Source organism: Euprymna scolopes, chromosome 8, assembly GCF_053919585.1.
Source record: "Euprymna scolopes isolate OS-2025 chromosome 8, ASM5391958v1, whole genome shotgun sequence".
NCBI lineage: Eukaryota > Metazoa > Mollusca > Cephalopoda > Sepiida > Sepiolidae > Euprymna > Euprymna scolopes.
Window position 1 is genome coordinate 71998756 of NC_136489.1, and position 23892 is coordinate 72022647.

General features: G+C 33.1%; 1 protein-coding gene across 2 annotated transcripts in view; it reads right to left on the bottom strand.

The window, feature by feature from the left end:
* Window positions 1-6172: 6172 nt before the first annotated feature.
* The window catches only part of LOC145283616 (uncharacterized), a 104920-nt gene continuing 87200 nt past the window's right edge, over window positions 6173-23892 (bottom strand). For both annotated transcript variants that reach the window (XM_080132558.1, XM_080132557.1), the window contains exons 4-6: window positions 19571-19768; window positions 15861-15965; window positions 6173-6808 (exon numbers count right to left, since the gene is read on the bottom strand). In XM_080132558.1, the coding sequence (XP_079988684.1) occupies window positions 6267-6808; window positions 15861-15965; window positions 19571-19768 (845 nt within the window). In that variant the 3' untranslated portion in view covers window positions 6173-6266. The remainder of the gene's footprint in view (window positions 6809-15860; window positions 15966-19570; window positions 19769-23892) is intronic.

The window sequence follows — 23892 nt, forward strand, 5'->3', positions numbered from 1 at the left end:
TCTTCTTTTTACTAACAATTCTTCTGTCAATGGCTATGGTGTTGTTATTTCGGATTTTCCTTCGAAAACTGATCAGACTCTTGATTATATAATTTCATTCCAAATTCCAAAGATGGTTGCTAAGACTTCGCGTCTTGATTTTATTCCTATTGTTGTACTCAAACGTTGTGCGCATGAACTTTCATCTATCCTCTCGAAATAATTCAATCTGTTTGTCTCAGTCCTGTTTTCCTTCTTGCTGGAAGGAGTCCTTTGTTATTCCTTTCTTTAAAAACGCTGGTGATCAATTTGATCCAACTAAAATCGTCATGTTAGTCGTCTCTCTGTTATTAACAAAGTATTTAAGAGGCTGGTCAACAGCAGGCTTGATAATTTTCTGGAAAGTCTGGGCCTATTTAGTGGTGTTTAGTATGGCTTTTGTGGTTTTCGTTCAACAGCTTATCTATTAACTGTTGTAACTGAACGGCTCTGTCGGTTTATTGATAATTCATTTCAAAGGCGTTCCACAAGTGTGACATCGAACTTCGAGGTTATGGTATTGGTGGTAAAATTCTGGACATTGGTGGGTCTTAGAAAAGACCCAACAATGTCCAGAATTATTCTGCGAGTAATTCTTGATAGAGTATCTTCATTTTCTTTTTCTATCAATGCCGGTGTTCTTTAGGGCTCTATTCTGGATCCAACACTGTATCTTCCTTATATAAATAATATTTCAGAGAATATTATTAAGAAAAGCTAACATTTATGCTGATGACACCACCCTCTATTCTGATATTGTTTCTCGCCCATCTTTTTCGGATCAGTTGAAATATGCAGTTAGTCTAGAAGTTAATTTGGGTTCAATTATAAATTGAGGTAAGAAATGGCTTTTGTTTAATCCTGTTAAGATTCTGCTATTGCCCTTCAATTGCAGACTTGTCCCTTTTCTTCCTGTGCTTCTTATGGATGACTCTGCTATCGATGAGAAACTGACTTTAAAACTTCTTGGTTTTTCTTTCTCATCAAATCTTTCTTGGAGTCTATATATTAAATCCATTGCTTTTTCTGCTTCTCGTAAAATCCGTTCCCTCCCAATCGCTCTAAACACTTTCTCACACCCGAGGTTATCTCTACAAATCTTCTATCAGACTATATATGGAGTTCTGTTGTCATATTTTGGCTGGTGAATCTGTGTCCAATTTGAAGGTTCTTGATAAATTGCAGAAGCGTATCTGTAATTTGATTAGCCCCACACTTCACTGTAACTTCTCTCTTACATATGTGATAGTGCTAGTCTCAGTATTTTCTACAAATACTATTATTAATTTTTATTTTTTGCGGACTATTATCCTCATCTTTTTCTTAGTTGTTTCACGACGTTTTGGCCAACTATTCCTCTGGCCTTCGTCAGGTGGTAACCGCGATGGATAGGAACTCTGAATCTCCTGACTGTATCCACTGCAATTACTGCCTTCCGTAGTTGTCGTCTCACAACGTTTTGGCCAAGTAAGCCTCTGGCCGGCTTTAGGTAGGATTGAAACCGCTATATTCAGACAATTCTCACCTGGAACCGTAGAGATTCAACCTCTCTATCAATTGCGCCATGGGGTACATCATAGAGACGTTGAAAATGGTCCGCAATAAATAAAAATTAATAGAACAATACTCATCTCAATGATGAATTCCAATTAAATAATAAGTACTATTATGACATGTATTCCATAGAACTGTCTGATATATTCCCTGTTTTTTTTTGTTGTTGGTGATCTAGAGGTCTCCACCAATTGGATGTTTTAATACTTTATTGTAATACAACTTCCTATTCCAGTAGTTTATTTTCAAGGATTGCAGGATTGTGGAACTTCCTTCTTGCTCACGGTTTTCCTGCTACCTACAGCTTTGGTCTTTTCAAAACTAAGGTAATAAGCATTTTCTGTCTTCGCAATAACCAGTTCCAATCTTGTTAGCTCCTTACATCAAGTGACTTCATGTCTTGTTTCGAGCGATTTAAAAAAGAATGTGCATCCTGCGGTTACACACACGATTGGAAGTCAAAGTGATGTGCAACCACTCTTTTCATTATGCTGCAATTGTCTTTCTTTTTAATCTCTTTTGTTTCCACGAATTTCGACTATTTTTATATGTTTGCACACATAATACATGTGTTATTTGTATTGTGTATATCATCGACGTTCTAATGTTAATTAAATGTTAACCTTAAAACGCCGATGGTATGAATTTGGCGTTTTAATCTCACTGCCCTAGCTTTAGAAATAGATATACCACATGTATTATGAGTGCAATTGTATGAAAATATGCTCATAAAAAGCTGTACATATATGGAGGAGTCACTTAGTTATTTAATGCCATAGTCTGTGAATTTGGCCTTAAACATATCTAACATTTTAAACGTTAAATAAACAGTTTGCACATCATCGTTTACGTTAACGCATACTTTTGCACATGTGATCATCAACGTTTGTCATTAATGGTTTATAAAACTCATATTTGATTTTGAATGACCAATTTTTTGTTCTTGTTTCTTGTGCCATGTTCTTTTGCAAAGCAAATGATTTCATTTTGGTTTGCTTTAAACTAATTTGAAACCATTATTTTGTATACCTCATCATACTATAAGCCGCTTAAGCAAAAAAAGAAAAAGAAAAAAATTCTAGATATCTCTATCTCAGTTCGTGTTCAGTAAACAAGTTATATTTGTTTTAAATAAACATTAGCCCATTTATGATTTGATTTCTAACATTTATTACTAAGGTTTTCTTAATTAAATGTCGCTAACGGACTTCAGAACTTGTGAATATTTGCTTATTCTTGTGGTACATTATTATTATATTATTATTATGCATTTTTCTAATATATAAAAGGATCAGTTTCTCTTTAATAGCTTCCGCCATATAAAGTTCATATTTTATTCTGAATTTCATTTTGTATGACCTATCAAAACATAGGCTAATAAAGATAAAAATTCTAGATTTCTCTATCTCTACCAGTTTTCAGATACTCAATTAGTCCTTTCATTTTTAAAATATGATATTAGCAGAAAGAATATTTTGATTTCCAAAGTTTTTTTTTCCAATGAAAATGTTGCAAGTGATCTTCAGAACTCGTGAACATTTGCTAATTTTTATTCAATTTTATTTCCGCTAGTAATAATTGTTTTGTGTGCGCACATTTTTCAATGTATAAGTATGTTGAAAACCAATTATATTTGTTTCAAATAAACATTAACCTATTTATTTTAATGCTTACTTGCACATCATATTACTTTTATTTCAAAGTTATTTACAATGTTGTCTCAATAGAATGTTACAATTGGTCTTCGAATTTCGTGAATATTCATTTATTCTTATGATATTTATAATTCATATATGCATATGCATATGCAGTAGTCTGTAAATGCAATTCCTATTTACAGTCGTCAGAGACTTTTATTGTATTCTAAAATATTCGATGATCGGTAGACAAAAGATAGTATTAGTCTCTCTCAGGTACAAAAGAAAAATAATTATAATAGTAGTAATAGTATATAGTGTGTAAATATTCTTTGTCAAGTGAGAAGTGAGTATCAATTAAGTAGTTAAGGATGGTTGCCATAACTACCGGTTTTGTGTATACATTTATGAGTGTGTAAGTTTGTCGCACGATTAATCAGATTCATGTTTAAGCTAGTAATAATCAAGCGTTTTTTTTTCTATTTTGAACGGATTGCCATCATTTTGCAAACCTTCCTTAACATTAAACGCTCTAGACATTTTTAATATTGAGTTTTAATATTCGAAAATGTTTGGTTTGGTTGATTTGGTTGTTTTTGTTTTACTGCATATAAACCCTTTTCATGTTATTTAATGCCGAATCCAAAGATTTTGAAGAAAACTTTTTTAATAGAATATATTTGTTATTTTCAAGTCGGTTTATATTTAACCCATAGTTGGGACCCTAACAAGTACTACCACTTCGGGTCAGAATGGACCTGGGAGCAATGGCAATTAAAGGGTGGCTTCACAGTCCCACAAGCCCGCAAGCTAGGGCCTCACCACTGGATAGATTTTAATGTCATATCTAGGACCGAGAATAATGTAAATTTACTGGAAATGTATCTTGCCAAACAGAACAGACACTGCTTAAAAACAAGAAAAATAAAAAAAAAAACAAATTAAAAATTAGGCGAAAACCTTTATTTAAAACAACTAATTAAAAATTAATTTCCCAGAACAGAGTCAAATATTTCCTTTTTTTGTTTTAATGAAGATAATGTTTTTATTTCTCTTTATATATTATTCATGAAAGTGATTCTTCTGTTGATTTTTCGAAAGTTTGGACTAGGATCTATTCTGTGCTGAACTGGATTTCCATTCAAGACAAAAATCTTACCTTGTGTCTTAGTAGATAGATAAGTAATTAGTAGGGCTATGACAACGGCATATTCTTTTTATTGTTTTTACTCTCGAGTATATATCCGATACAGTTAGACACAATTAATCAACCGAGAACTACATCACTATACATAAAAATATATAAGATATCAATGGAGACTCAAAATAAGGAAAAGAATATGCTGTTGTGATAGGCCTAGTAATTAGGAAACCGTTTAAGATAAATCATCGTCATTCGAAAATGTGTTCAACATTGCAGCTATTGATGGTGCTATATCTCAGCTAAATAAACCTTTTTGTATATATTATGTCACTCTATAAAAAACAAAAAACAAAACAAAAAACAAAACAAAAAAAAACAAAAAAAAAAAAACAAAGACAAGAAAAAAAATTCTACTCAGTTTACAACCCATAAATCAAAATCAAAATTTGCCCAGAATAGGGTTGCAATGTATTGATTAAGAAGATATGCGTAAACTTTCGATTCATTTCTTAGCTCGTAGAATCTGCATAATGTTCAAGAAAGTGATTTCTCTTTTGCTGATTCCTCGCTTTTCGGGCTGTGATAAACTTTTTATTTTTTTTTATCACGCATTGAATTTTCTAAGAGAACAAGTAAATTATTCTAATGAATTAGTTTTTTTAAATAGAAATGCCACCTTGGAACCACTATGTTATTTATAAAAAAATTATTTTAACGATATATTAAAACCATCTTAATGTATTTCGGTTTTTAAAAAAATAAGTCGGCTGTTTTACAAGAAATAATTTATTTACAAAAAATAATTTACTAAATTATATTCAGTAGAATGCATTGCCGTTCTTACTAAACAAATCAGTTATTTACTTGATGGAATTCGACTGCCCTGGAATCTGGCAAAACAATATTTAATTCTGCCTGGACAGTTTTTCGTTTTCTATCTTTGACTATGTAGTTTTTGTCAGCTCATATTTTTGCATATGTTCGTTCTGGCCCGGGAGTAACCAACTTGAAATTTGTAATATATTTATTGGCTAATATAATATTATATTATATTATATTATATTATATTATATTATTATTATTATTATTATTATTATTATTATTATTATTATTATTATTATTATTATTATTATTATTATTATTATTATTATTATTATTATTATTATTATTATTATTATTATTATTATTATTATTATTATTATTATTATTATTATTATTATTATTATTATTATTATTATTATTATTATTATTATTATTATTATTATTATTATTATTATTATTATTATTATTATTATTATTATTATTATTATTATTATTATTATTATTATTATTATTATTATTATTATTATTATTATTATTATTATTATTATTATTATTATTATTATTATTATTATTATTATTATTATTATTATTATTATTATTATTATTATAATAATAATAATAATAATAATAATAATAATTATTATATATATATATATATATATATATATATATATATATATATTATGTATCTACATAAAATTTTATATAACTATTTTCAGCTTTTACTTCAACAAAGATTAATACGTGATTAGAGCTAGGTAGTATGTTATATATATATATATATATATATATATATATATATATATGTGTGTGTGTGTGTGTGTGTGTGTGTGTGTCTGTGTGTGTGTGTGTGTGTGTGTGTGTGTATCTGCGTGTATCTGTCAGTGTCTGTGTAATTTTAGTGCACAGCTCTGCGTTTTTAGTGGTCAAGCATATCGTATTCAATATAACGGTTTTTGATTATCTTAAACGTAGAAAATTAACAAGGAAATTGTAATTCGAATAGGATTCAAACCTTTATTCATATAAGTGTTTTATATGTTTACATGAATGAATGCAGGAATGTGTTCTTAGATGTTATTTAACATTGACTAACGCCAGCGTCCACAGACATTTCTGTAAAGGATGCCCAAGTGACTGGCCATGACTCCTATATCCATAACGATAATAGTGCCGAATACGACACACATGATACCCACGCCAACTAGTCCAATGCTCGTAGCAGACACCCTGTAGTCAGGTGCGCTGGTCTTTTTCCGGATGGTCGAGCTGAGATCCTTTTTCGGAATTGTCAACTCTTCCCTCAGCTTGCTCATTTTGCTTTTACTCTCCTCTTCGCTGAGGCTGGTCGTTGGGCCAAAGCATTGGCACGTGCATTCGCTGCTGAATGAGGGGGCAAGGGGGGAGGTCAGATCCAGGCTGGGCTTGGTTGATAGATCCGGCGAGCTGGCACTGTTAATTACGCTACTCAATGGCTCGGTGGTTAAGAAGTAGATCGCACTGCTGCTACTGACCAGAGAGGAAGTGGACATCGAACTTTCGCCGGTGAATGCAGGCGTAGATGACATGTAAGATGTTGTACCCTTGAAAGTGGAATAGCTGGTTCTGTAAGTTTTAGTTGTACGAATTGAGCCTGCAATAACAGTTTAGAAAAGAAAACGATACCAAAGTAGAACGTTTTTGAATTAAGTATGGAATTTATTCGAATATTTACTATTATTATTATTAATAATAATAATAATAATAATAATAATAATAATAATAATAATAATAATAATAATAATAGCAGCTAGCGGGACCTGTGGAAATTCCACAGTGGACTCTTACGCATGTAATATGATGGCTCTATGTTGGCATCCTGTGGATGTTCAGCGTAAATTGAGACGCTCTGATACTATTGTAGATCTTTTGTTAAAACTGCAAAAGTATTCATCTAAGCTAGCAAGGACGCCCGGCGTAGTCCGGTCGTAACGTATGCTTAAATATGATATTTTAATTCTTGCAGATTTCGTATATAATATTATAGAGTTAATGTTCTATCGATTTTTATATGTTATAAAGTTGCCATTTAAAAAAATATATATATCCATATGCCTTGGGTGCATCAGCTATGATCCAAACCGAAACCAAAACATATAAAGAATTCTTGGTAAAATTATTCATTAAAAATTAGATGATTTAAGTGAAATCAGCTATAATCGAAACCGAAACCAAAACTTATGAAGAATTTTTGGTAAAATTATTTATTACTAGAAATGGAAGTCCTTCTAAGTCGATCACATTTTACACTTGTAGCGTCTCTTACGTACGGCACAATGACGTTGACACACCGGCTCTCACTAGATCACCGAAGTTAAGCAACATTGAGCCTGGCCAGTACCAGATGGGTGACCATTTGGGAAGGCTAGGCGCTATATGTACCTCGTGGAAGGTTGGACGTGGGGCCAGCACCCTCTCCCCGTAAAAAGAACTCAGTCGCTACAAAAGTATCTACAACGTTGTAGATGGCCTATGCCCCTTCGGGGCTCAAAGCTATGGATGGAGCGTCCCTTACAATTATTAGCCCATCATCTCGATATAAGCCTATTTCACCCACATCAATAGTGTTATTTTTGTTAAATTATAAAGGATATAAAGTCCCACGAGATCCGTTGCTTCTGCAGAGTCCAACGACCCCATTAACCCCCCCCCAATCATTTTATCCATTTTTAGCCCACTGTTCACCATTACAGACAAGAACAGCTATACGGCATTTTATAATGATTTCAATATCATCATCGGAGACATTGGTATGGGCCTTAGCAAATGTGATCGCCTTTTCAAAAAGATCCTTTGTGATTGATGGGTAATAATCCATAATGTCAAATTGCGCAAAAGCACATTTTTCTTGTTTGCAATGCCGATGAACTATTTCACGGGATTCGCTGTGTTTATCCATTGGTTCAGCTTGAATTGCTGTTTTAATTCCCGATTCTAATATTCTTTTACAGGTCTAGTGGGGTTGATCAATCTTGTGGTTTGTGTGGAAGCTAGGTTTATGATCCTTTAGAAGGATATATGCTTTATTACTTCTAAGCTTGTTGACCCTATCGCTGATTTGTAATTCATCTGTAATTTTCTTGCTGTGCTTATTTATCAAATCAATAAGGTTACTATTGTTTACCTTGTGATAGTCCTTTATCAAATTCGTATGTACTACGTTATTATATTATGCTTGTCTACTTTATAGAAATTCCTGGTTTTATCAGCCTTAACAAGAATATCTTTTGATTTATTAATTTCCCTTACGATGCTGTCAAGTTTTTTTTTTTTTTTTTTTTTAAATAGTGTTTGGTTTTGTGGAATTCAAAGTTTCTAATCAGGGAATAGAGATCTTTTTCGAACAGAACTAATTATGGAATTACTTTTAAAACTATACATCTCTCTTCTGGTACTTCTTTATCCAGTAGAAAATGTATGTATATATATATATACATATATATATATATATATATATATATATATATATATATATATATACATATATATATATGCATAATATCATGAGTACATTATGTATAAACATGTTAGCTTTATATATATATATATATATATATATGTATATATATATATATATATATATATATATATATATATATATATCATAACTTTTACTGGCGTGAATCATACGCATGCTATTTTGACACCCGTCAGCTCGAGTTCATAAAAGTCAACAACATGTGCTTTTATAATAAACAAGAAATGTAAACATCAGGTAAACACCAATAATGCAATAGATTGCATTATATGCAATTTCTGTAAAGAACAAAAAACCAACACAAATAAACGCCCAACATTGCGATTGTTAAGATGAGATAATCATAAACAATGGTACACAAACGAAATGAAAATGTTTTTGTTCACAAAATATGCATTATTCATGTGCATTCTGGGGATGAGTAATTGTCTTTGATATTTAATAGTTGCTTGTAGACAAAAGGTGACATGCATAGAACTGCCCCACAAGGATTTTTAAACGACCATCTGAGAACATCATACAGGCACTAGGTATCCGAACAATCTGGAAAAAAACTAAGAGAAATTACAATTAAAGGGAAAACTGCGATTATACAACTGACAACAATGATGAAAACAGCTGAAATCTTTGGGAAAATCCTCGAATGCGGAACCGAAAACACATAAACTACGAACACTAACCAGCCACATGGAAGTCACTACAAACAAATAAAAATAAATAAAGCAAACAACAAATACAGAATCGAAACTGCAAGAAATCTTATAACCTGTCCCCATGATCCCCTAAGCATGTCAACCTTACATGATACTTAATAAAATAGTCATAAAGGGTTATAGGGTCGATGAGATTAGCCAAACATCCACTGGAATAGTGCAGTGAGTATCGGACCTTCGAGTGGCTTATTGCATCCCAAATGCCAGGGAAATCAATAGTAAGTGGCTGTTGCTATAACGCAATCGCAATGGTTAACGAAAGAGATAGAGAGTACTGGAAATCTTGAGAGACTTGTTGTCATTCAGACTCCAGGGATCACCACAGGTTGTTGTTAGAGATCAATTACCGATAATAACCAGTGTGAAATATTCTAACAACTACTACTTAATAATAATAATAATAATAACAATAATAATAATAATAATAATAATAATAATAATAATAATAATAATTATAATGATAATAATAATAATAATAATAATAGAAGCAACTACACGGAAGATTCATAAGAATGACAAAAGATGAGAATAACAGAACACCTGGACATGGATGCGAAAAGGACACATACACCGAGAAACTGAATACCTAATAAGTGCAGCACAAGATAACTCAATAAGAACCAACCACATTAAAGCAAAGATTGACAAAGCACAAGAAAACAGCAGATACAGACTCTGTGGACAAGAAACGAAACGATAAACCATATAGTAAGCGAATGCTGCAAACTGACTCAAAAGAACAGGAACGACTAAGTCGGGAGGGCAATACACTAAAAATTATGTAAGCAACTAAACCGGTAACAATACTTGAAAATGAGAATCACAAAATCCTATGTGACATAGACATACAAACGGATAAACCCATCTAGGCAAGAAAACATAATGTCGTAATAATTAACAAGAAAGAAAAGTCCTGTCAAATCGTAGACTTTGCTGTTCCAGCTGACCACAGGGTGAATATAAAAGAAAAGGAGAAACGGAGCAAGTACACAGAGCTAGCCAGAGAGCTGAAAGGGTTTTGGATGATGAAGAATATCAAAATAATACCTATGATAGTAGGAGTACTAGGAACAATTCCGAAAAATTTTGAAAAAAGAATGATAGAAATTGGAATCAGAGGAATGACTGGAAAAATACAACGAATAACAATAATGAAAACAGCTGAAATATTAAGGAAACCTCTTGAATGTGGAGACTAATACACATGAGCCACATGTGCGGGCTAGACAAACTGCTGCAGAAGCAAAACATAAAGAAGTGTTACATGGAACCAAGAATATTGAAGCTGCATATCTACAAATTCTCTATCTCCTCACCCATCCTCTCCCATTAACCCATCACCCCACCCCCAAATAGTGATGCCAAATAACGGACGGGTCGAGGAGGATGGAAAAACCGAAGAGAGAGCGCTGATCAGACCTCTACTGGACCAGTGCTAAGAGAACTGGGCTTATTGCCACTCAAATTCCAGTGGAGACCAATGGCCACTGCCATGTAGAAATCAATGGTAAGTAGCTGTTGCGATAACGCAAATTTATTTGCAAATGTTATCGAAAAAGGTAGAGAGTACTGGAAATCTGAGGAGACTTCTTGTCACTCAGCTTGCAGGGAACACCACAGGTTGTTTTCAAGGAGAAATCTTTCATGGCCTGTTTGAAAGCTCCTTGGGAGCCAATATAATAATAATAATAATAATAATAATAATAATAATAATAATAATAATAATAATAATAATAACGGGCACAAAATGTTAAAAAAAATCAAAAAGTTTGTCACATTATATTCTATTTTGTCCCCCACTGCTGGTTGAAAATTGATTAAATTGAGGATAACATTCTTTAAAACAATGGCGATTATGTACGACAACCAAAAATGTTTCTTTATGAGTTTTTTTTATCTTTTTTTTACACAGTGGTCACCACTTATCAAGGTCCGGAAGCTACTCAGGGATAAAGGTTACTGCAAGTACATTACGTTAGTGTGGAGATTTGATGAAGTGTTTACTTAAGGGGGCGGTTCATTAGGAATTTGTTAACGTTGGACTTGAAGACATCCAAGTTGTAGTCAGGTGGGAAGCAGGCAGACGGAACAGAGTTCCACAGGCGTACAGTTCTAAGAAAGAAGCTTTGTTCATGGAATCCCCGTTTTGATTTAGGCACAGATAAGGAGTGGGGGAAATTTTTCATAGTGGATTCGGCTAGACGTGTGTTTTTCGTGAATGATTAGCGAGGGGGAACCAGAGATTGGAGTTCAGACGAGCACCTGCCATGGAAATAACGATAAAACAAGGATAGGCTCGCAACGCCTCTTCTGTGGGAGAGAGGTTGCAAGGTAGAGAAAAGGGCATCCCCCACTAAGCCACGAAGTCTATTTTGTACTCTGTCAAGGCAGGATAGGCTGTTTTTAGCAGCTCCTGTCCAGATATGGCAGCAGTATTCCATCCTTGGACGTACTTGGCTTTTATATAGATAGAGAATTGCATCAGTAATGAGATATCTTCTGGAGCGGTAGAAGGATCCCAACATCTTTCCAGCGACCTTGGCAAAGACTTGATGTACGTGTTCCATTTCAGATCAGGAGTATAGGTCAAACCCAGAAGCTTGTCAAAACACGGAGCCTCTCCCAGACGAGAGCCATTCATCACAATTGATGCCAGATGGGGATCAGAGCGTTGATGATGTAAAGATAGGAGTTTGGTTTTAGATGCATTAAAGGTAACCAGCCACCTCTTCCCCCACTGAACCACGCGCTCGAGATCAGAGGAGAGAGAATCAGAGAGAATTTATCATTTACAGCCTTTGATGTGTTGCCGTAGATGGGCGTGTCATCAGCATAGATGTCAACGAATGATTTAAGTATGTGTTTAGGGAGGTCATTGATGTAGATCAGAAAGAGAGTTAGGCCCAGGATTGACCCCAGAGGGACTCCAGCATTAATACTGCAGGCCTCTGATTTTTGTCCATCTACCACTACTCTTATGAGCCTATTGGAGGGAAATGATTTAATGATTGAGAACATTTCCAGTTATACCGTAGCTGGAAATCTTGTGAAGTAAACCCTTATGCCATACCTTGTCGAAGGTTTTTGATATGTCAAGAGCAATTGCTCTAGAAAGGAAGCCTTTGTCAAGAGATTCACTAATCCTGTGAGATATAACCGTCAGCACATCTGCGGTAGATCTTGCAGAGCGGAAACCATATTGTGTGTCACTAAGAAGGTTATTTCTGCTGAGGTGGTTGACTATTTCTCTATTTAATATGGATTTCAGCAACTTACTCATAACACACAGGACTTATTGGTCTGTACTGAGAGGGAGAGGACTTATCACCTGAATTCTTAAATACAAGGCAAACTGATGAGGTCTTCCAGGGAATCGGAAAGCACTTCTCCTTAAGGCAGCGCTTAAACAGTTTCGTAAGTTTTTAAAATGTTGACATACTAATTGTTAAACTATGTTGTTTAGAAATGGGTCCGTTAGTCATGTTAAATAGAACGCGTTTGGCAATTTTTGTTAACATCGTTTGTAAATATGGTGTACTGTTTACATTAAAATTGAGAAAAACTGTACATTCCAAAAATTACTATGAAAAATGTGACCTATTATGCCACCCACTCGTTTGTTAAATTGTTTTAATGATGCAATAAACCATGTTTCTTATGAAGGAGGATGTAATGTATGTGAGAATGGCCCTCTAGAACCAAACTAATTTAGATAAAAGAGTGGGCCGAAGCCCTTACGAATCAAAATGTGGGTAGGATTCCCTGGCTGGTATGAAACAAGCTTCCACTGCAACAAGTTGTGGCACAAGGCTAATTTTATTGCAGGAAAAACGAGCTCCCGCTGAAAATACTACTTTAAGATCAAAATTTTGCCAAAGATAAATGTTAGATAGAATAGATTCTGATCTAGAAAACAGCAAGATTTCCCTCTCTGTCGCTGATAGACTGTAAAATATAAAGGACAGAAAAAGGGGAGCCAGAGTTATCAGATTGTCGAAACCCAAAATCCACTTTCTGTTTTCATAAAATAGATAGATAGATAGAGATAAATAAATAGAGAAAGAAAGAGAGAAAAAGGAGGAGTAGTGAGAGAAGCGAAAGTGATAGAGATTGTATAAAATATGAACGCCAGGTGTGCTGAACAATATACCATTAGAGAGGGTGAGGGTAATAGATAAAAAAATAAGTTAAAGATTCGTTACTTGGTTATTAATAAAAGCTAATTAGATCAATGAAAATATGTTGTTTTAAACATAATTATAACTCCAAAACAAAGGAATATTTTAACGTGTATTTTGTTATGAATTTTTTTTCAAATATCCTAGGAAAACAAACATTGATCAACTCAGTTTCAGTACAAATAATAGACACCAAACATGATTCAATTAAAGTCTAATATTTGTGGCTATTTTGGTCCTGCAAAGAAACAAAATATATTGAACAGAAAAGCAAATACAACAAATGGAGATTGGTGGTATACATCAGTCCGACTGCCACAGGTGCCAGATTCTTGCTTCATTGTGCGCTAATACCGAGAGACATATTCTCTTTGTCTTTATAGTAACTGAAAGAATTCATTATTATCCGTAGGTTGGACACACTACAACAATGGCTAAAATAAACTCTCTTATTCTTTCTCCTCCTCTCTCCATAACGTTACATTTTGAACCAACCTCTTTCCCGACTGTCTCTCCCTAATTTACGCGCAAACTTTTGCAACTGCTTCATAGAAAGAAAGAAAAACGTAATAGGAATCCAACAGTTTGACCTAATTTCAGTCTAATTTTTCAAACAATTACTAGTAAAAATGAAAGAAAGTATTTTTCTAACTTTACTATGCATTAATATAGGGGTCGACCACCTTTTGGAGCGCGAGGGCTAAAAAGTTATGCTGACTATAAAAGTCGGGGCAAACAGCTTTGGTTACATTGCCACGGGGGACAAAAATGTTATTTAACATGTAAATAACTTTTCTGTGTGTTTAAATAAAACAAGTATTAAATATAATATGTATATCTTTAAACGATATCGCTTAAAGCTAAAATATAAAAAAATTAAGATGGAGAAACAATCATGCCTCTTACAATTGCATACCCATTCAGACAAAAACCTAACACACACACACACACACACACACACACACACACACACACACACACACACACACACACACACACACACACACACACACACACACACACACACACACACACAAAATAAATTTTCATTTGGGTTGAAATTTTGACAAGTAAAAATCAAAGTAACAACCGTTATCAGATAAATTTAAATAATAACTTTAATTTGGACACAATATATTGAATCTCTTAACGGTCACTGTAGTTTGGTTCGTTTATATTTACACCATGCCTGAGTAAGGTGGCGGTCCAAATAAAATTCACTCAAGAGCCGGATTTAGTTCGTGGGATAGAAGTTGCCGACACCTGAGCTAGAGCTTTGTAACAGCAAGCAAATAAATATTAAAGTATTAATTTCACCATAAGTCATACTAAAGCCCTACGCTGCAAAGTTTCTAAATCATCGATGGTATTTTCTGTGCTGTAAACTGTTACATACGTGAATGCAAGTTTTCTTTGTAAAATAAACGAGCAGCGCTACTCAGCGTTTCTCGGGTGGGGGGGGGGGTAAAATTAGATAGAAAATGTTAAATAGTGTTAAGCTTCTCACTCCCCCAGAAGATAACTTCCCTTTTTTATGTGAGAAGTAAAAAGATAAAACTTAAGAGGCCTTTAGAGCGTTACTTAAAGCCTCAAATAAAAATAAGAATGCCTCCAAAGCACTACTAAAACTACGTTTACCCCCCACATTTTTTGTTTGTAGAGAAATGAGAATGGATGATAAATGATAAATTAATCGATAAATTATATTAGAAATAGATTAGATTAGATAGATTAGAAATTAATAGACTATAGATGATAAATGATAAATTGAATCCGGTGTTAGCGTTTTTCAATTTGAAGAAAAAAAGGATGCCTGATTTCCTAGGCTGTATTAATACATAATAGCATTAAAAATCGTACTTAATTCTATATACTATTCAATAATACAAATAATCCCAAATAATAATTTTTTCTAAATTTTAGATATTTTTCCGATGATTAAAAAAATACTAACTTTATAGGGGGTTCTTGTGTACCTTTGACGTTTAATCTGGAAATACAAACATACAACCACACAGACAACTGCCCTTTGTATGAGAGATGAATCACTATATAGAACATTAATATTATCAGTTATTGTTTGTAGGTTTTATAGAATATCAACTCGTTTGAGTTTGTTTAATGCCAGGTACATACTGGAATGCTTTTAGAGTTTGAGGGATGTTGCAGAGAAAATTCAAGTCTATCCTACAACACAATTAAACTTAATCAAGCATAAACTCAACTTCTCGATTTCGTTCATCATAGCATTATTGTTGCTCAAATAGTAGTAATTACCTGAATAAGATGGCAAGATGCTTTTTGTTTTCTCGTATATTGATGTTGTTACACAGGAATAGATCGTTTCTGATGTTGTATTCTCGTCGTATTCCATATGTATGACTAATGGGAGAAAAAAAAGAAAGAAAAACGAAATTTTAAGCATCACAAGCTCCAAGGAACAGCTACAACAAAAGCAAAACAACAACAACAACAACAACAACAACAGTAGTACCCAGACTCCAGGGAACACCGTCGTTCTTTGTTAGTGAGCAATCTCTGACGATGATCTGTGTGAGAATTCCTAGTGAGTAAATAATAATAATAATAATAATAATAATAATAATAATAATAATAATAATAATAATAATAATAATAATAAAACAAAAATAAAACAAAAACAAAAACCAGGACGGTGTAATTTTAAGTTGTGCGCCCCTGCGTTTGTGTGTATGTGTGTGTGGGTCACCATAAACTGGTACCACACCAAATAAGCGAGGAGAGTCAAGGAGGATGGAAAGACCGAGGAGAGAAAACACTAGTCAGACCTTCACTGGATGATTGCAAAGAGGACTAGAACCTTGGGGAGGCTTATTGTAACCCAAATTCTAGTGAAGACCAATGGTCGTTGCTAACGAGAAATCGATGGTAGGCGGCTGTTGCGAGAACGCAAATTCATCTGCAAAGTTTATCGAAAGTGACAGAGAGTACTGAAAATCTAAGGAGACTTGTCACTCAAACTCCACATAACACCACAATTTGTTCTCAAAGAGAAATCTTTGAAGATGGCTCGTGTGACTACTCCTCGAAAGTAAAATAGTTTCACCCACTGCGTTTAAAACACGCCAGGGCAAAAGAAGAAAACATTAAAAAAACAACAAAACTTAAAACTTGTCATCAACTCAAAATTGATAAATAGTGACTCCCTTGTAAAAAAACTCATGGTCGTGCCGATTTTAATTTGGAAGTTTCTTAATAAAAAAAAAAAATACTTTGTGCAAGCAGAGAAACCTCCGGCTTCAATTAGAATTATTTGGGTAGTCAGGTTTTTTTTTTCTCTTAACCTCCTCTCCGCTCTTATTCCATACCACTACTAAATATTCTAAAAAAAATAATAATTTTCAGACTTATGACCCTTGAAAATGTTAGTCTGAACGAAAAGCGCTTTGGGTGTATTTTAACGATCGTTTTTAATCGACTTATTTATTTTATTGAATTGTACATATAACTTGCCCCATTATAATTTTTTTTTTTCTTTTCCTCACCCCGGTTTCCATTTTTTTTTAGTTGATTGAATTTACGCGATGGTTCACTTCTTTATAATTATACATACATACATATATATATATATATATATATATATATATATATATATATATATATATATATACACTAGCAAAAGTACCAGTCGTTGACTGGGTTCAAAAACAGCCAACAGAAAATGGATTCTGATTTATAAAAGTATGATAGGTTATGAAAAGGAAGGGTTGTAAAGAGATAGCTTCGAATTTGGTGTTATCAAGACCAAAGCAAAATATGATGAAAGTATAAATAAAATAGATAAACCCCATAATCTATTATACCATACCTGTTCACACTGAAATACTTATCACAATATTCTGTGGATCTATATAAAAAAAAACTTTTTAAACTTTGTGACATATTTCCATTCTATGGAGGTCAGGCGCGAACGAACACCTCATCATTTTATTATACCATTTTTCTTCAAACTGAAACCTAATTATCAAAGTATACTTTCGCAGATAGATATGAAAAGTCTTTATTAAAGTTTGTGCCTATTTCCACTCTATGGAGGCCAGGCACGAACGCAGACCCCACAATTTTATTATACCATCCCTATTTAAGTTAAAACATACTTATCAAAGTATTCTTATGTACATCTATATCAAAAACACTTGTAAACGTTTTTTTTTTCATTTTTAAATTTTTTATTTCCATACTATGTAGACCAGGCGCGAACGCAGACCCCACAATTTTAATGAACCACCGTTCTGCCAGATCAAACATACCCATTCCTGTGCCTCGATACATCTTCTATCTTTATATGTGATCAGTTTTCTATAATAGTCAACCATATAGGAGCCTATTCGTGACCAGACACACACACACATACACACACACACACGCACATAGACGTTTAGCTTTATATATATTATGAATAAATGAGAAAAAAAAACAATATTCCAAAATTCATGATGTTGACCACCTTATTATTTATTCCTTTATATCAGTTACCATTTGCATTTCTTGACAGTATATGTTTCGTAGCGCAAAATCGATCACTTAATTATTATATCAATCAGTGAACACAACACAATAGATTCACCGATTGATATAATAATTAAGTGATTGGTTTTGCGCTACGAAACAGATACTGTCAAGAATTGTAAATGTCAACTGAATTAAATGAATTGAATTTTGTAATTTATTTTTTTGCCATTTATTCACTACATTGCTCTATAATTACATTGATCTTCTTAAAGAATGGATCGTCTTAGTTTTAGTTTTGTATGCATGTTTGGTTATCGAAAACTTTTGCACATTAATTTCGTGGTTTAAAGTAAACATGTGTGTGAATAATGTGCGTAATCTGCTCTTTGCTTATTAGCTTATTAGTTTGCTTACTGTTCTATCTATACCATGCATATAATTATAAATTAAAATGGCTGAGCAATTTAGCGTATTAAAAAATGTGTCTGATTGTTATCACTGTAATTTTATTACATAAAACTTATTTCTATCTCATTTTAAATTTTCGTCAAATACTATTCTTTACTTATATGTGGAAAATATTTGGTTAGTATTCATTTATTAATGTCCGTGATTACCTTGCTTACAACGATGTAAATTTTAAAAACAATTTAGCAATCAATTGGACTCATTTAGTTACTTACATGAACCTATTATGTCAACGCTGTTTCGCAAGGAAACGCGTTCTTGTTTTACAGCTTTGGGTTATCATCATATGATCTTTGTCAAAATTTATACTAGCTAACTTAATCATTAGTGATGTAGGGTCCTAATATATTACAGTTAGATCAGCTGAAGTATTATTGTATTTTATGGGTTTGGATTTCAAAACAGCAACTTCAAATCGTGGACTAAAATTCATCTCTTGGGTATTATTTATATCGGGCGGATCAAAAGAGCATGGTTATCTCAGCTGCATGACTAGAAGGAAAATTGTATCTTCTAATTCTCGTGTGATGCAACTTTCCTCCCCCCCTGTATAGAATAGAAAAACTGGAATAAGAAAAAGGAAGAATAAAAAGTAAATTAATTGTATTATTTAGATTTTTCGAGCAGCTATTCTCATCTGGTTCTTTTAATAATATCCACCGTATATAATCATTGGCCTTCTCCAGGTGTACATTAAAACAAATATTCTTTTAAATATAGAATCTTTCTACCGAACTCGGACGCGTACACTAAACCATTATTTTATTATTTAGTCAACAAAATTGAGATGGATCTGGTTCTGCCAGACATCGACTAAATAAGGGGGTCGGTTTTAGCTTCCGTAAGGGTTCTCAAGTTCAACAGAAAGATTCCCAAGTATGAAAATACACAAGAAGAAGGCCGGATGAAAAATTGGCCGAAACGCTGTAAAAATACACACACAACCAAAATGAGAATATTAGTCTGAATAATCCAAATAGTACGAGTTGTCAATTCTCATCCAAAACTTCAGAATGAAAAGATATTACTGTTCAACTTTAAGAATATTTCTTTCTCGGTGAATCCTTCTTCGTACATAAAACACGTATCGTTTTCGTAGTTAATACCAAGACAACTCTCGGCGTTGCAACATGTTTCTTCGCAATCCATTATGTCCGTTTGGAAATTGGTAGAGTTCATCTCCGAAACGTTTTGTCGACTTGTGATTTTATCAATGCACATGTAATCTAAACAATAAAAGAAAAAGAAAGTGGCAATTTAAAATACAACATTTATACTTGTTTTATTACCTACTAGCAAGTCCCGTATTCCAGCATTTCTCTGGAGAATATAAGATGATTTAATTGAAAAAAAAAATTGTATCAATTTTGAAATAAAAATGAAAAAGAACCCATTTCCTTGTAAGGAAATTATAAAACTGATTTAATTTAAAAGAAATATATGCTAGCAATACCCGCTAACCGGCGTTGCCCGATGGAAGCGTGCCTCCCTCGATAAAAAATATAGTCCGTTTGTTGTTGTTGTTGTCGTGGTTGTTGCTACTCCCCAACCCCAACCCCAACCCCAACCTCTTCATGTTACGAACGACTTTCGAAATATCAAGAACGGGTGGAGAGAGATGGTGTAATAAGGGTATTGAGCAACCACCAGCCGTAAAAAATTAAAAAACAAAAATAGAAGCAAGGGGAAAAAGAAAAAAAATAGAGGCAGTAAGAAGCCTGCCCCCTAAAAAAAAAAAAAAAACAACAACAACAACATCCATTTAGCCGTTGAAGCTGTGGTAATGAAGACTGGTTTTATTAAGAAGCAGAAATTTATTTACGAACGAAAACATGGAATCCTATCCAAAGGAAATGAAACGAATTTCGTGTATTTATCATTTATCATCTTTTTTGTATTGACTGTCATACTTGTTTCAATTATTTCGCACATCACCGTAACAAAAAAAAAAAATAAAAAATAAAAATAAAAACTAAAACAATATATAAAAAATGATAAAAGCAAACATCTTAAAAACAAAAGTTTTTTTCGAATCATTTCAATGTAAAAAAAAACAAATAAAAAGAAAAAACAATATAACTGTATGAATTCGATAATAATAATAATAATAATAATAATAATAATAATAATAATAATAATAATAATAAAAACAAAAAAGTAATTTGGTTGGGTACAAACGTGCAACCCATAGGTTATAACGCGGGTCCGCAATCCACTGTGTCACAAAAACGGTTTTGAAATAATGTTTTGTGTTTATTCTATTTAAAGCAAACAATGACGCGTTAATGAAATGAGGTCAATTCGTTACGTTGTTTTAATCTCTTTCTCTCTCTCTCTCTCTCTCTCTCTCTCTCTCTTTGTATATATATATATATATATATATGTATATCTTTCTCTCTCTCTGCTGATACAATAATTTAATCTTTTTCTCCGTTTCTTTCTCTCTCTGCCAATACGATGATTTAATCTCTCTGTCTCTGTCTGTCTGTCTGTATCTCTCTCTCTCTATGTCTCTGTAGGTTGGTAGATAATTAAATTCTACTGCATAATATTATATATATATATATATATATATATATATATATTGCTGTTGTTTCTTGCTTTTTACAATTTTCGGCTGTAAAGTTTTCTACACTTTAACTAAGTGAATAATTAAATCTAAATTAAAGGTGGTTGCTTAAAAAGCAAACTGTTGGATTGCGATAATTGGCTAGAATGTAATTATATGTATGTATCCGTAATGGAGGACAATAAGTTGGCGTAGTGTTCGTTAAATAAATGGGGATATTTTAATTCCACTAATCCATGAATAGGGGAATGGATCGTGCCAGCCAATCAAAATGTGAGGAACAAGTGGGGGAGATGTTAGTATTTTTAGTATAGAAGAACGGAAGGTAAACGCTATGCCAGATAATTAATAGATCAGTTACATAGGAAGGGGTCTAAATTTAAGTCCCCTGTGAGCATAAATACGCGGTGTAAGTGTGTGATGGTGGGAGTACTTGGCGAATAGGGGGAAAATGGGAACTACTTCCTCTGTAGGTTATGACGATGACGATGTCGCTCCTAGGATTAAATCTAATGTTTTAATATTACGAATTAATGTGTGAAAATGTCGTTCTATAGTTAAATCAGCTAATGGCTAATTGTGTAAACATAATAAATTTGTGTGTGCCATCTGTTGTTGTAAATCTACGGTATTTTGGTCCAGAGGGGAAAGCTGCGCCTCTTTTATTATATATAAAGATAAAAACAACCCATATCATTGTAAGTAATTAAAAAAACTAATAAAAGAGCACTCAATCTAGGTGGATTAAACCGGCTTCCTACGGAGGAAAAAGTTTTATAAAAATATTAAATTCATAAACGTTAAAGTAAATATTGTTAAATAAATATTTATTGCTTTCAAGCAAACAAAATAGATTTATCTACGTTTCTTTATATTGTTTGTTTTTCTATGGTTTTAAAAACAAATATGGTTAACTTAAAATATTCTTATTCACCTCAAATAATACATATTACCACTGGGGCAATGCTTCCAAGGTCATTATGTATGGAGTTGAGTAGCAGGAATTCAGTTCACATTACACTTTCACTAAGTTACACTAAGTTTCTGCATCTTATTATAATAAGAGTAGCGGGTAAAAGTCTAAAGTTTTACAGTGAAATAAGTTTTACATTCATTTTCTGATTTTTTCAAAATTGATATTTCGTTTTTATTAAATTAAAAGTGGTAACTATCAAAGTAGAAAGTGAAGGGGTGGGATTTTGCTGATTTTCGGGTTGAATACGTTGAATTTGCACAAGTGCTAATAGTTCGTCAGAGCATATTCCATTAAAGTACTTGTAAAACATGCACAATGATGTAACATTGCGGCGATAAGACAGGAGTTGGAACTTAGTTTATAGTGTGCGATCTATTATGTTGGAAACTGTTTTTGGATTCTGTTTAAAAGAGAAGGATTACTGATAGATGCACTTGTCAAATATGGCAACAATGCCTCAGGTAAGGTGTTATTAGTTATAAAAGTAGTTAGTTGAAAGTATCTTGTAATTATTAAAGGAAGTACGCATTGTCTTAGTAGCATTAAATGTTACCATACATTTACGTCCCAATACAGACAATTACCAAAAATACAGGCAATTACTATTTACGTCCCCATTACACTACAGACTGGAGGTCAATTTCCGTCATTACGTTATATATGTATACATTCGTTTTTCGTTCATGTTTGTTATAAAACATAGTGTCATCAGCAAATATACCAATCTCGGACACAATTATATTAAGGAGATCGTCTATGAATATCCAGAATAATAAAGGTCAAAGAATTGATCCCCTGTAGTCTACTGGCATTAATATATTGCTTGGAGATATGGAATCTACCTGCAGTAATATCATATTGTTTGGACATATGGCGTTTGAGACCAACCTGAATTGTTCTCTTGTCTAAAAAAATCTGATTATGCTAAGTATTTGTCTAGTAATATAGTATGATTCAATTTTAAAGAGAATACCTTCATGCCAGACTTTGTCAAACCCTTTGAATATATCAAGAGCTACCAACCTCGTCCCAGCTTTCTTATCTAATGCATTCATACTCTCGGTCAACAAGAAATGTAGCAATTATGAGGTGATGTATTAACGTTTCGGTGATTAATGACTCAAAGAGTGAAGAGACTGATTGGGCGATAATTGAGTTGGTTAGTTCTTCTGCTAAAATTCTTGAATACTGGTATGATAAAGGCAATTTTCCAGCTATCAGGGAAGCAAGATTCAGTAAGGCGTTTATTGTAGAGTTTGAAGAGTACTTAGGCTAGCTTAGTGGAGCATTTATTTATTAGTGTTATAACCCTGTTTAAAGGGTTACAAGGAAAACAGAATACGGACCCAGACTAGCAAAATTTATTAATAAGAACATAAAAAAGTGAGGGTTGTTGGTTCACCGGATATTGCCTCCCATCTTACGGCTTTATCTTCCGGTATTTATTGTGTATAAATCAGTTTATTCGTAGGTAATATAAGTAGCTCCACCACAGCAATTAGTGTAACAATGATGAAATCAACCTATACGTTTATGTGTTTATGATATTTCGGACATAAGAAGACATCTCTGATCAGTCTTTTTGAAGTGTCTTGTTATTTGGGGCAAATGATTCTCAGTTGAGGTCAACAATTAAGAATGATGTCTACCAAGATCACAAGATGAACAGCGTTTCTGAGTGGGCTATGGACATTTGTTACACAATCGTCGGGCACTGAAATGAAGAATAAATTATGAACTTGCTGATTCTGACGATCTGGGAGGCAAGTCGGGAATGTTGCAATCTGTGCAAGAACAAGAAATAT